Source organism: Fusarium oxysporum, chromosome 7 (assembly GCF_000149955.1).
Source record: "Fusarium oxysporum f. sp. lycopersici 4287 chromosome 7, whole genome shotgun sequence".
NCBI lineage: Eukaryota > Fungi > Ascomycota > Sordariomycetes > Hypocreales > Nectriaceae > Fusarium > Fusarium oxysporum.
The window spans coordinates 1,610,708-1,623,598 of NC_030992.1; the positions used below are offsets into that span (position 1 = coordinate 1,610,708).

Here is a 12,891-nt window from a genome sequence, read left to right on the forward strand (position 1 = left end):
GGATCATGCATCGAATCACCAAGTAACGCCTGCTGACCTTGTTTATCTTATGCAGCGTGATGCCGCCTCTACAGATACTACAGCAACTAACCAGCCCTGCTAGCCTCTTGATTGCCAACTTCTGTTGATTGCGTTTGTAGTGACAACGCAATCAAGATCTACGGCAACAATGGGTCTCTTGTTACTCACATTTCATTCAATCGACGTTTTAGCCAGCCCGAAACATCCGTTCTCGGTACGTACAACATATCACTTTATACACGCAGTGAATGTCTGGACAAATTTGGACCTCGTCTTCCAGGGGTACGGCCTTGTTGCTGATGGGGAACGAGGTGTGTACCCACAAAGTATATACTGTTAGAGTCGATACGAGATCGTCACCCCATACCCGCGCATGCATCCGTGTTGTTGACTTTCACTTGGCCCAGCGCTTGGCCTACATTCCAAGTACCTGCACAGCCTCCAGATTTTTGACCTAGGGGGCCTGCGTCTGAGACGTGCTACCATTGGTACACCGTGTGTGGTGGTTGAATACGACGCAACGAATGTGAATACGACAAAGCCTATTATTTCTGGCCTTCATCATCGCCCTTGCGAAGGCTGAGCATTGCCAAACCACTTTCACTATTGCTGTCAGCAAAGCAAACGAAACCCTCATCAGATGAACTGGCTCTTCAGAGACAAAGGCCGTTTGTCTCCGTTCAAAAGACTCCCCTATCACACACATCACACACAGGACCCAAGACCAAACTAAACCAAACCTGGCCCTCCAGGCCCCGCTTCACCGCACTCGTGAAGGACCACCCGCCCCCCTGTCCCCCTTCGATTGTACCGCGTACGTATCAATTTACTCGCTAGGTACTTGCCGCTATTACGAGCGCCGACCAGGCCAGGTCGTACCTGCTTCCTGCTGCCGCTGCCATTGCTACCCAGGTTCCTGATCCCTCTCTCCCTCCCTTCCATCTCACTCCTTCCCTTGGCTGTTGCCGCTGGTCTTCCTTTTCCCTCTCGTCTTCCCCCACACAACAAAACCATTTCATTCATCATCCGCGACAACGGGAAAAACCAACCCATATCGACGACGACGAGACGACCAAACGCTGTCACTTTCAGCCACGCCTCGTCGCGGAGACGATTTCTCGCCTCGGCCTTTCGCTAATTAACTTTACTTTACTTCTTTCTTTATTATCGCCTTATTCCGTTCCTAATTCTACGCCAATTGCCGCGGCTTCACTCTCGCTATCCATCTATCCAAAGTCAGTCCGGAAGAAAGCCACGTCTTTTGAAGGCCATCATTCGTCGCCATTGTCGATACTTTGTCGACCACCTCCGCCGTGGGCTTTGCTTTGACTCATACTAGTAATCTTGGACCATTGGAAGGATTGGAAGTACACTGTCAACAACCCTGGACTTGAAACGACGACAACCAACTTTCGACCGAACGAAACGACTCGATTGACAAGGAATTCGATCATCATCACTAGGATACGTGGTCACGATGTGGTCTTGTATTATGAAACCACTGGCGGTCCTCGCCTCAGTGGCAGCCCTGGCCTCACCCGTTTCTGGAGAGAAGATTCTTTACTCCAACTCGCTCAACAGTTGCCAGAAGGATAATGGTTTCAAAGCTACGCTCTTCAACGTCGCCCTGACACCAAACAACGGCTCTGCCTTTGTCAAGGCTGTGGCAACGTCATCCATCCAGGGCAAGGTTATCTTCGACATTCGACTCTCGGCATACGGCTACCAGTTCCTTCAACAGACCGTAGACCCTTGTACAATCAATCTCGCTGGTCTCTGTCCCATGGTTTCTGGAAAAATTCCATTCAAGTTCAACTTGCCAGTCGGCAAAGAAAATCTCAAACAAGTACCTGGAATCGCCTACAGTGTTCCCGATCTCGACGCTACCGTCCGTGTTTATGTCAATATGTCCAGCACTGGTGAGAGCGTCGCATGTGTCGAAGCTGATTTTTCCAACGGAAAAACGGTTGATCTCAAAGGTGTCAAGTGGGCTACTGCCATCATTGCCGGCCTTGGTCTGATTTCTTCTGCCGTTGTTTCCGGGGTCGGTCACGCCAACACTGCTGCTCATGTCGCTTCTAACTCGCTTTCCTTGTTTGGCTATTTCCAGGCACAGGCCATTCTTGGTCTCACCAGCGTCGGACTCCCCCCAATCGTTTCCTCTTGGACTCAGGATTTCCAGTGGTCAATGGGAATCATCCGCGTTGGCTTCATGCAGGACATTTTTACGTGGTACCAACGAGCAACTGGCGGCACACCCGAGTCTATTTTGTACAATGTTCGCCAAGTTTCGGTCGAGGTTCAGAAGCGAAGTTTGCAGGCTGCTTCTACTAGTATCGATCTCTTCAAACGTAGTGCCGCCATGATGCCTCGAAGTATCACGGAGCCCATCGGTCATGCTGCTGGGGCACTCGCCAAGCGCGCCAATATCCAAACCGAGGATGGCACTTATATCGTGTACGGTATTCAGCGAGTTGCTTTCAAGTCTAGGATTGAAACCACCAATCTGTTCATGACCGGCCTCACTTTCTTTTGCATCTTCGTGGTTATCACATGTCTGGCTATTGCTGCCTTCAAGGGTGTATGCGAACTGTGCGTTCGTCAGAAGTGGATGGCCCCAGACAAATTTTTGGAATTCCGAAACGGTTGGATGACTGTCCTAAAGGGCATCCTCTTCCGTCTGACGCTCATCGGCTTCCCTCAGATGGTCATCCTTTGTTTGTGGGAATTCACTCAACAGGATTCGCCTGCTGAAGTCGTTCTCGCTGTCTTCTTCCTCTTGGGAATGACCTTCACACTCGCTTGGGGCGCCAGCAAGGTCATCCGCATCGCTCGCCGTTCTGTTGCCATGCACCGAAACCCAGCCTACATCCTCTTCTCGGATCCCCAGGCCCTCAACAAGTGGGGTTTCCTCTACGTTCAATTCCGAGCTTCTGCTTACTACTTCATTGTTCCCGTCCTTGTCTACACTGTGGTCAAGGCCATGTTTGTTGCATTGGCTCAGAAAAACGATGTGGCACAGGCAGTTGGGTTTATCATCATTGAGGTCGGTTTCTTAATTGCCGCCTCGGTTCTTCGACCCTGGATGGATAAACCCACCAACTCGTTCAACATCGCTATTGCTGCTATCAACTTCATTAACGCCATCTTTCTCCTCATCTTTTCTAATGTGTTCGGGCTGCCTAAGATTGTCGTTGGTGTCGTTGGTGTCGTGTTGTTCGTTTTGAATGCTGCGTTCGCACTTATTCTTCTTCTCATGCTTATCGTCTCAACGGCCTTGGTCTTCTTCCGCAAGAACCCTGATGCACGATACCAGTTCATGGCCGACGATCGTGCGTCGTTCATGAAGTCTCAAACCCAGGTCAACGCCACAACCGAGCTTGATGCTCTTGCCGCTACTGCCCGAGGTGACAAGGCTGGTTATAGCAACAAGCACCTCGATCTCGATGAGGAGGACTCGGTGTCTTCTGAGAGCTTGAGAAGGCGGGCGGAGATGAACAACCAGTCCCAAACATCGTTTCAACGGGGCGATGTTCCTCCCCGGTCTCCTGTGAACCCCGCCATGCCACTTTTCCCTGCTGACGGACAACGACCGGCAAGCCCGTTCCGCAATGCGTCACCAAACCCATACCAACAGTCGACATCCAATCTCTCTCAACAACGGTCGGCAGGCGACAGTAGCCCAGGTGGTTACAGATCACAGAACAACGCCAGGTAAGCTTTCACGCTTGACGAGTAGAGTGATGCACATGCTGACCCCTCTTTAGCCCTTGGCAGCGTGGTGCTGGTTACGAGCACTAACTGATGTAACCGAGGCTCTATCCATTTATCTCATGAAAAGCTTACATCCGAGAGCTCTATCATCAGCGGAGGCTTCGGATTTGACGACATTTTGTCAAAAACGAGCCGGCCTAACAACATCAACACATCGAATTTTCCGCTGTGGACGATGAGAGTTAGCTCTCGAATTAAGCCGTTAATCGACACTGACCACGCCAAGACCGTGTTTTCTTTTTCCTTGTTTGTTTCGTCGTACTCAAATTTCTTTTTGGATGGTTTGTCGAAAGCATGACGACGGCGTCTGCGATGAGACCTGGCGTTGGCGATTATCGAAACCCTAGTGCTCTTACGAGTATTTGCTTTGTATATATAAACAGTATCGGGAAGGAATGAGGAATGCACTTTTTTCACTGGATTGGGATAGCTCAGGCACCAGTTCACGTTCGATATCCGAGAGAGTACGCCACAGCTTAGAAGATGTGGCAGTGGGGAGCCTGACTTCCCATTACTTGTACCCAAATTAAAAACAAAAAATTCCAATAGCCGGATTGTTTAACAGGTGAATGACAGTCGCCTGAAATAGCCTCCTTAGGCCAGCTTGAGGTTCAAGTGCAAACACAATCCATGAAAGGTGCGTTACTTTATTTATCTAATAAAAAAGGTCTTTCCAGTGACTGGAACTCCCGTGGCTAACGGAGAAGTAATTGTCCATGGAGCTTGTATCCAATGTATCTAAGCTCAGTACTCGGTATGGACGATGCAAAACCAGCCATCGTAGTGATTGAAAGCCTTGAATTCTCATCCACACTTCCATGTAACACCTCGGACGTTGAAGAGGGAAACACCAAATACCCAGCCTCCCCAACCATCCGTACAAATACAATGATTATTCCATATCTGAGCGGAACAGCAAGGCTTTGCGTTCAAACGAGAGGCTTTAAGATACAGTGAGGAAGAGGCAAAACAAGACTACTCTAAGTCTTGTAGTATGACTATTGGTACATGACGAATGGTATATATAAGCAAGCAAACAAGGACGCAAAAAAAAATAAAAAAAAAAATAAAAAAATAATCAAATTCAAGAAATGGAGTTTTGTGAGACCACGAACGTCTCTGGACTAGTAGGCTTTCAAAGTCGCAAGACTTGTTGACGGGAATTTTGCCAAAGGGAAGACCTAGGTAGATAGATATAGTTGATGGACTGATGAGGCTGAGTGAGGATCTCTTGTGTTCGATTCGAGTCCGCCAAAAAATTGCGCAAAGGCTTGAGATAAAGTTAAGATAGTGGAAAAAAGAGAGAGAGAAGATTATTGAGAAACACCGTCGTCGAGTTATGATAATGAAAAGGTCAGTGCCTGTCGCAGTTGGCGATTGATGTCGTTTGTTGTCGTGATAAATGTTTGTTAACCTCGTAGAGGTAAAGCTCCCTCCATACCCCCTTTCCCTTTTCCCTTTCAACGCCCACCCCTTCCTTTAGCTCCGATGCAAATTGGGATTGTCTCACCGCCAGCACCAACACCAACACCAACACCTGCCACTTGATTTCTTAGTCCTCCCATGTCAACTCATATTCTTCCCCTCACCTTTCTTTCACCTCTGCATCATCAAATCTTTATTGATGACATAAAATGTGAAGTCGCATGTGAAAAACGCTGCGGCAAGTCCCGACAGCCACATACGTGGTCTCATGCAGGAACCAGGAACCAAAAATCAAATAGACCCGATTTGGATTGAATTTGAGGGGTTAAAATGCAAAACCCTGTTCCATCAGCTTGTCGACATCACCACCTGCTGCTTGCACCGCTTTCATGGCCGCCTCGCTCAATCGTCGCCTCCGTTCCATCGCCTCACGCTCTCTTCGCGCCTTGGTCTTCGAACTGCCGCTCGGCGCAACACCTGTCATTAGGAGACCGCCGTCGCTGGGAGTAAAATTGACGAACCCGATCTCGCTGCCGCCTCCACTGCTGCCGCTTGCATCTCGAGATCGTCGTTGCTTGCGCATTGCCGTGGGAGTCCCCGGTACTATACCTCGACCCGAGGCGCTGCGAGCTGATGCGACGGACCCATTGGAGCTGTGGCGCGAGTGTGCTGTGGCGGGCGTGGGTGGAATGGACGGCTGGCGTGTCTTACGAATTGGAGAGCATGACAAGTGTCGTGCTCCAGAAGACGGGGCTCGTGGCGGACGATGGCGTTCTGATGTTGGAGGGATAGGCGGTGGAGGGAGGTAGGTCTGGGTGTTCAACGAAAGGTCGTGACTGGGAGCCGAGGCGTTTCGTGGTTGTGGCATATGGATCATGAGGCCAGCCGAATTGGGATCGTGAACCTGATACTCGTACGGCAACTCTGCATGCTGGGCATGCATGGCAAGGTTGAGGCTGGCGTTTTTCTGCTGTTGCGGATCGGCTACAACATATTCGCCATTCTGGTTTAAAAGATTTAGATCCCACCACCCGCTTTGATGAGGATTTTGAGCCATATACTCTTGCCCCGGCCATGTCTCGGGTGCAGTACCCACAACAGTAACAGGTTGCTGGTGTGGGTGAGGATGAACATGGGCCTGTGGATGTGGATGTGGATGTGGATGGGGATGGGGATGGGGATGCTGGTGTGGATGAGGGTGTGAGTGCGGGTGTTGTTGATGCTGCCAAGATGACTGAGGAACTTGCCCTGCCATGTCGGGATGGTAAAGGCCAGGTTCAGTCTTGACTCCTGGGGATTCTGCTGGTGTGTGGATTCCGTTGGTGCTGAAAAAGCGGAGAGAGTTGTTCGGAGGCGGCTGAGGAATTTCACTAAAGGGATCGTCACAAAACCCATGAACAAAGTTGGTGCTATCCGGCCCGCATGTCGGTGATGGGGGGAATGCGTCATTACCGTTGCCATATTCGTGATGCTGCAGTCGCAAGGCCCGAGGAGGATTGTCCATGGTCGGAGAGCCTGGGCGGTCCATGGCAACGAGCTTCTTGGGTTTGCGAAGTTTACTGGCTTTACGAATCGTGGATGAGAGTGCCTCAACGAATTTGTTGGGTTTCCTGGCCATTGTGTTGGGTGGGGTTGGCGATGATGGTTGTGAAATAGGCACCCGCTTTCCAGGTGAAGAGTGTAATGAAATGCCATCAACTCGGGGCAGTTCTGGGTCTGACATGGAAACTCGAGGCACCAGGGGAGGCTTCTCGTCCGTCAGTCCAACGGCACTCGCAAGTGCGAGGCTTCGAGGATCGACCTCATGCGATGCACTTGCGACAGCGGATGAGGCTGGCTGAGAGGGGATTGTCGCGTCGACCTGAGAACTGCAGGAGAAGAAATCGAACTCATCTTCAGTTGTTGAAACGCCTGACGAGGCAGATGCAGTGGACTCGGTAGGATGGTCGAGGATAAGTCCATTGGCTAGGGCCGGCATTGATGGGTTGTGACCGTGTGGATCGGCCATAGAAGATGGGATTTCACCATCAAAGTTGAGAAACTGACCAAAGAAGTCGTTTGATCCATCGTTAGGTCCATTGTCGATATCCTGCCAGTAGAAGCCTGGGTCGCGGTCGACAGCTTCAACCCGATAGGGCAAGGTCCAAGAGGCCATTGGGATACTGGACTGTTGTTCTGCAATAGTAGTTGAAGCTGATGGGTGAGGATGCAATGGAGGCGTGGTCAGCCAAGCGAGTCACCTAGGGCTGGCAGAGAGAGTTACGGAAGACGACGAAGATGTCGAAGTGGAAGTGAAGGTTGATGGCATGAATGAGGTGAGAGCCAAAAGAATGGCAACGGAGGGAATGAAAAGAAGGAGCCAGACCCGGAGCCTGAGGAGTCTTTGAGCGATAGTGAGAAGAGAGGCGAGAGGCCTGAGCCAGTCAGAGGCAGCAAAACAAAGTTCAAGACGAGCAACAAGGGACTCGGCCGGTAAGCGAACGAGACCTGGCAAGGCGTGGAGATGGCCAAAGTCAAGTCAATGGAGCAACGGACCAGCTAGCAACGGGTACCAGAGAAACGGGCAAGACACAGGGACAAAAATCAAGGTTGGTCTTCGCTGAGATTAGTAGCAAGATATTGATGAACAGGGCCAGAATCAGGGTCATGAGAGTAAGAAAGAGAGGACTACGAATTCACTCTGGCGCAGCAACGAGACCGTTGGGTCGGGTTGCTACTTGGAGGAGGGCGATTTGAGTGCGGCAGTGGGAGGAATGCACGGGGCTATGAGGGAGCATTCCATTGAGAAAGATTCTCGTGTCATTGACAGATGATTGACCCCCCTTTGTCTGTTCCAAATGGGAATTTAAAGAGGACGATCTTTTTGTGTTGCAAATGTTAATTGATCGAACGAGTGATATGTTTATATATATATTTGAAATCACATTTAAGGAAATAAACGACACTCTCCATGGGTTGGCGATTGAGCGCAAGTGAAGAGTCATGACTGACATGACTCTCCTTAGACGGCAAGTGGTGATGCTCTGGACGCCCGAAGCCACCCAAGACTAAGTGGTAGAGGCGCTGGGATGGGCTAAAGTAGAGTTTACGGGTGTACCTACGTTAGCCTAGCATTAGTATTAGTATTTATGGGCGGGAAGGGCGAAGGCGAGATGGGAGAGGGGAGAGGAGAGCGTTAATGGGAAGAGAGCGTGCGAAAGTTTGAGTCGGGTCGGTTGATCATGAGCGGAGCGTTGCTTTCAACTGGACACAGGTACAGAAGTGTAGAGTTCAAGAGCTCGTTCGAAATTGATCAAAAGATTGGCAGTATGACGTCCAGCGATGATCTCCCCACGGCGGTATCACATCACATTACGTCTCTTGCAGCACATCGCATCTATCGTGGTTTTAGTTCTTGATCTTGATTCTCGTTCGGGCTGACAAAGCCCCTGGCTGTTTTCTAGTGCCCCTGGTCCCGGCCCTGATCCTGGCTTCGCGTACTGTACCTTGCAGCCCGGACAAAATAAATTGGTTGCATTGCATAGTTGCATCTGACATGACATCCAGTACAGGGGGGTTGATCAGATCTGACAGGCTCTAGGCCCCCTAGGCCCCCTAGGCCCGTCTCCCCTCCACTATGATTGTCGTTCAGTCCCCCCTCCGATCGATCATCGCCCTCACCCGACACATTCAATTAAAACAAATACATCTTCATCATGGATCTTTCTTCCGTGAATGTCTCATGTCTCATGTCAAGAATGCTCCTTCAGCCTGTCTGACCTCGTCGCCTCATCAACGCCCCAGTCCTCATGACTCTCAATAGTAAACAAATGAATTTTCTGTTTCGTCTGAAGCCTCTTAGATTACGGAATCGCTGTACCTAGGTAGAATGGTTCCCTTCCCCGTTTACCCGCGTTCATTGGCGAGCCCAGACCGATGAAACTCTTTCCAGAGGCTTGCGCTGATCTGGCGCGCGGCTGTCGACGGCACCGATGAATCGATTTATATGCGACAGTCGCTCATATGATGGGCAGAGATCCCTTACTGTGATGCGTGGGAAAATGAAGACGCCTTTGCCGATTGACACGCTAGACATTGCTTACGTATCATGACGATTTGTCAGTGGACGCTCATGGCCTTGCGGAGCGGGCGTCATAGTTGCCCAGCCCGGTTGGTGATGGCTTCACCAGCCGTGCCCGATAGAGTTCACAAGTCGTCCGATTGAAGCCTGGCCCACAATTGACTTGTACTTCTTGCCATTCTTCCATTCTTCCACTCTTCGTCAAAGTGACCCCCATGGGTTCGGAGCTTCACACAAAAGTAACGCCTTGCCTAACACTTTGTTTAGTGTAATAACTGTACACGATTTGCTTCATTTCTTTCGTGGTATCCCACGGGTTACGGTTTCGTCTGCTCATCGAGACCAGACGCCGTGTGATGCTCTACTAACGTACAATAATACTAGATACCGATATCGACTTTGTCCATCGTACAATGCTATGCAACAGTCTTGTCTTGCCTTCCTGGCCATAACGCTTGAACCTTTTGGTCATGAGCTCCCCAGATAATAATGCGCCCCATGCTGGTCCTGTCTTCCAAGCATATAAACCCTAAACGCCTCTGACATTGCCCATAAAAGAACAAAACATCCCCGGTCGTGATACCAAAACTCCAGGCTGTGATTCCCAAAAACAAAACAAAATACAAATCCTAAGCTGTCTGACCTCAAAAATACTGCAACGCCTTTGCCCAGTCATCCATGACTTTGTTTCAGAGGGCAGATGCCTCGCTCTTGTAAATGCTCCATCCGTGTAACTCCGTGATGCGTGAGTCAGTCGTCCTTGAAAGAATTACTCTGTAACATGTAGCCTGCGCCCACCGTGTATGCTGTTAAAATGTGTTGAGAAAGCACCGCAGAAATTTGGGTACTTCACTGTGTTGAAATAACCATCTGCGAGGTTTGTGAATCCGAGCGGCCCCTGACGGAGCTTGCCGTAGAGTGGGGTTGCGATTGCCTGCTTCTCTTCTTGTCGCGTCGTCGCATTCGAGGTACACTGTGAATCGTGTTGCGACAACGACTTGCGGCATCAGCGGATCTTCGATACCCAAGCTCGTAACGCTTCTTAATTCCGTCAGGCGTACCAGTCGTCCTTCGCAGTACAAGTGGTTGAAGCCAAGAGAAATCATCCTCGTCTTCACAGTATCCTTCATCCACTTGAAAGCCGCCATTTGCATTGGGCCTGTACATTGACCTTGAGGCATCCCCCGGGCCTTCACTAAGAGTGGTCGGATCAACAGCAATGGGCACAAATGGATTGAAAGGTCCATCAAGAGCACAGGCAAAATCCTCTTGGGCGTTTCTCGGATGATAATTACGAGATTTCGTAGTATTCATGTCTTTGTAGGGATCAAGCTCCATGGAGTCGGAACCCTGATGGTTGAGTATCGACTGTACATTAATGCAGTCATCGTCGGGTAATGAAATGGGCGAGAGGGCGGTTTCCGGAAGCCGTGTAGTCGAGCGAGAAGAGTCGTAATGGAAATGCTCCAAAGAAGAGCTGCCAAGTTGTGAAGCAAGGACATCAATTGATTGGGATTGAAGAGGCCGAGTAGATTGGCATCGAGAGGCTAAAACTGATATCAATGACGAAGCGGGTGGTGAACTCGGTGGTGATAATGGTTGTCCGGCTATTTGCGCGTTTTCGGATGACATTATTGTAGTTGCTCTTGGGCATGAACCAGTGATACTGATGTCCTGCTGGTGTTGGTGTTGGGGTGCCTCTGAAGGCGAGTCTCTCCACTGGTTTCCTGTGTGAGGCTCGCACATCGCTAGAGGCAGCTGGGGATGATGACTTGCCCCATGGAGTTTGAGTAATAGAGAAGATAAAGTGGCTAGAACTTGAGAGATGAAAGACGAGATTTAAGACGGGAATAGATGAATGGAAGATCAGAGGGAACAGAGACGGAAAGGGAACCAGGGAAGAGCAGGGCAGGGCAGGGCAGGTAATATGAAGGTATCCTCGTTGCGCTAGAAGAGCAGGCGGCGTTGACGCCGCTTCATTGCTGGGGTGGACCGTCGAGCGGACTACTCTATGGTGGTGGCAGTAGACTTAGTACCTTAAGGTTAGCCTTGGTACAGTACTTTGTTATAGTAGGTTAGTAGGCTATCTGAGTTGCTAACTATGTGTAGGTCATGTTTTACTGGATTTAGCTTAATGATCCGACAGGATGGTAGGGGTTTTTATTAGAGTGCACAACCCATTGGATATCACTGGGCAGACTACCTTAGGTATTGCATGTAACTCTGTCAACGTATAGTAACGTACCTGTATTTCTTTGTTTCTGGCAGATTGTCTGCATCCATGGATGTCTCTACCGAAGGCGTAGGTGTTACGCCCGTCCAGTGACCGTCCTGCCGGAGCAATCAAGCCTCCTCCACTGCTCTAGGTTGTACCGACAGCCGGGTCTTTAAACCCGACAGCGTGTCCTAGGGTGGTCCCAGTTGCGGTGCAAGTGGAGCTCCGGTCTTTTTTACAAGTGCGATTGGCTCGTCGTAGCCTTGGCGATTTCTTGGCGCTCGCTCTGTTGGCGCGAGTTGCATGGATGCAAATGCACATCAGCCCATGTTCAGGTCCTTTTTGCTAAGGGCGAGCCTATCAGGAGTCTCTGCACGCCTCGATGCAGTTCAGGGCTCAAGTCGAGTCAAGTCAAACCAGCCCTCGCAATTGAATGTCAATCAATCTGTCCGGTAATATCACTGTCCAATCTGTCGGAAACAGTGGACATGATTCGTTCACATATGAATTGTGCTGCAGATCTTGCTAGTCCAACTATAACTGCACGGTCCGATCTCAATCTCACCCCTGAAATCATACATGAAAAAGGGCTGACCGTCTTGGAGGGTTGTCAGCTTGAGTATTGACCGCCCACTGGCGTCAGCGTCTGCACCACAACGCGGGATTCGACCCAAGGAGAGCCCTTAATACCGCCTGTGTTTGTTACTGTAGCTGTTTCCATCCCTACCACCCGGCGTCTCCCCTTCGCCATCATCTCAGCTGGAAAAGGGTTGATTTCTCGGCGTTGTCTAGCGATTCAACTATCTCAAAGCCTAGTGCCACCCGCTTCCAAGGCCCCCAGGCTCAGGTTCCTTTGCTTTGGCTTGGGCTGGTGATTCTGACATTTCAATCGTAGAGACTCAGATCATGTTTCAACAAGGCCATCTCAACCATATCCCCATACGGTAAAGCTGGCAGTTGGAGTTGCTGCTTCCATTGACAGGGTCTTGGAATGTGTGTGCCATGAGCATTTATCGCTTATGACACAACAGAAACAGTACATTATCTGACTGCAGTTACGTGATACATGATACGGCACTGAGATACACAGACATCCATGATCCCATGTGCTCAGGCGTCTGATGCATATTGTTAGTTGCAATTGCTAAAACATCCCAGCGCCTTCTGCTCACGATCTCACATAACCAACAGATCCATTGTCCTTGTAGGGCAGACACTAAATGCCCGGTTTCACGTCCAATCGCATCTTTCCATGTCCTTGGGTCCACCCCCGCGAAGACCTTCTGCCTTCCGTCGTTCCCTTAATAGATCACCCGCTTTTATCAAAGCCAAGATAACCTCACAAACTTTCAACAATCCCCATCTTTCTGGGCAACTTCACTAACAAGTTACCTGA

The 12,891-nt window shown here is 50.1% G+C and overlaps 3 protein-coding genes across 4 annotated transcripts; 1 reads left to right on the forward strand and 2 right to left on the reverse strand.

Moving 5' to 3' along the window:
* Positions 1-600: 600 nt before the first annotated feature.
* Positions 601-8,691, forward strand: FOXG_05239 (uncharacterized protein). 2 transcript variants are annotated; one of them, XM_018383418.1, is made up of 3 exons: positions 615-3,735; positions 3,789-4,432; positions 4,503-8,691. In XM_018383418.1, the coding sequence occupies exons 1-2, from the start codon at positions 1,499-1,501 to the stop codon at positions 3,820-3,822; spliced, it is 2,271 nt and encodes a 756-aa protein (XP_018240347.1). In that variant the 5' UTR covers positions 615-1,498; the 3' UTR covers positions 3,823-4,432; positions 4,503-8,691. The 2 variants fall into 2 exon arrangements, with proteins under 2 accessions (XP_018240346.1, XP_018240347.1); XM_018383417.1 differs by having other exon boundaries at positions 601-3,735; positions 3,789-8,691.
* FOXG_05240 (uncharacterized protein) lies at positions 4,401-7,957 on the reverse strand. The gene has a single exon (XM_018383419.1). It carries the CDS (start codon positions 7,373-7,375, stop codon positions 5,546-5,548), a length of 1,830 nt encoding a protein of 609 aa, XP_018240348.1. The 5' UTR covers positions 7,376-7,957; the 3' UTR covers positions 4,401-5,545.
* An 802-nt stretch (positions 8,692-9,493) lies between the features above and the next one.
* Positions 9,494-11,512, reverse strand: FOXG_05241 (uncharacterized protein). The gene has a single exon (XM_018383420.1). It carries the CDS (start codon positions 11,024-11,026, stop codon positions 10,130-10,132), a length of 897 nt encoding a protein of 298 aa, XP_018240349.1. The 5' UTR covers positions 11,027-11,512; the 3' UTR covers positions 9,494-10,129.
* Positions 11,513-12,891: the final 1,379 nt, after the last annotated feature.

Bases quoted from the DNA above. Each gene is read 5' to 3' on its own strand.
- FOXG_05239 (XM_018383417.1), top strand. From the start codon at position 1,499: ATGTGGTCTTGTATTATGAAACCACTGGCGGTCCTCGCCTCAGTGGCA. The intron at 3,736-3,788 runs GTAAGCTTTCAC...ACCCCTCTTTAG, and splicing joins AGATCACAGAACAACGCCAG to CCCTTGGCAGCGTGGTGCTG.
- FOXG_05241 (XM_018383420.1), bottom strand. From the start codon at position 11,026: ATGTGCGAGCCTCACACAGGAAACCAGTGGAGAGACTCGCCTTCAGAG.
- FOXG_05240 (XM_018383419.1), bottom strand. From the start codon at position 7,375: ATGGCCTCTTGGACCTTGCCCTATCGGGTTGAAGCTGTCGACCGCGAC.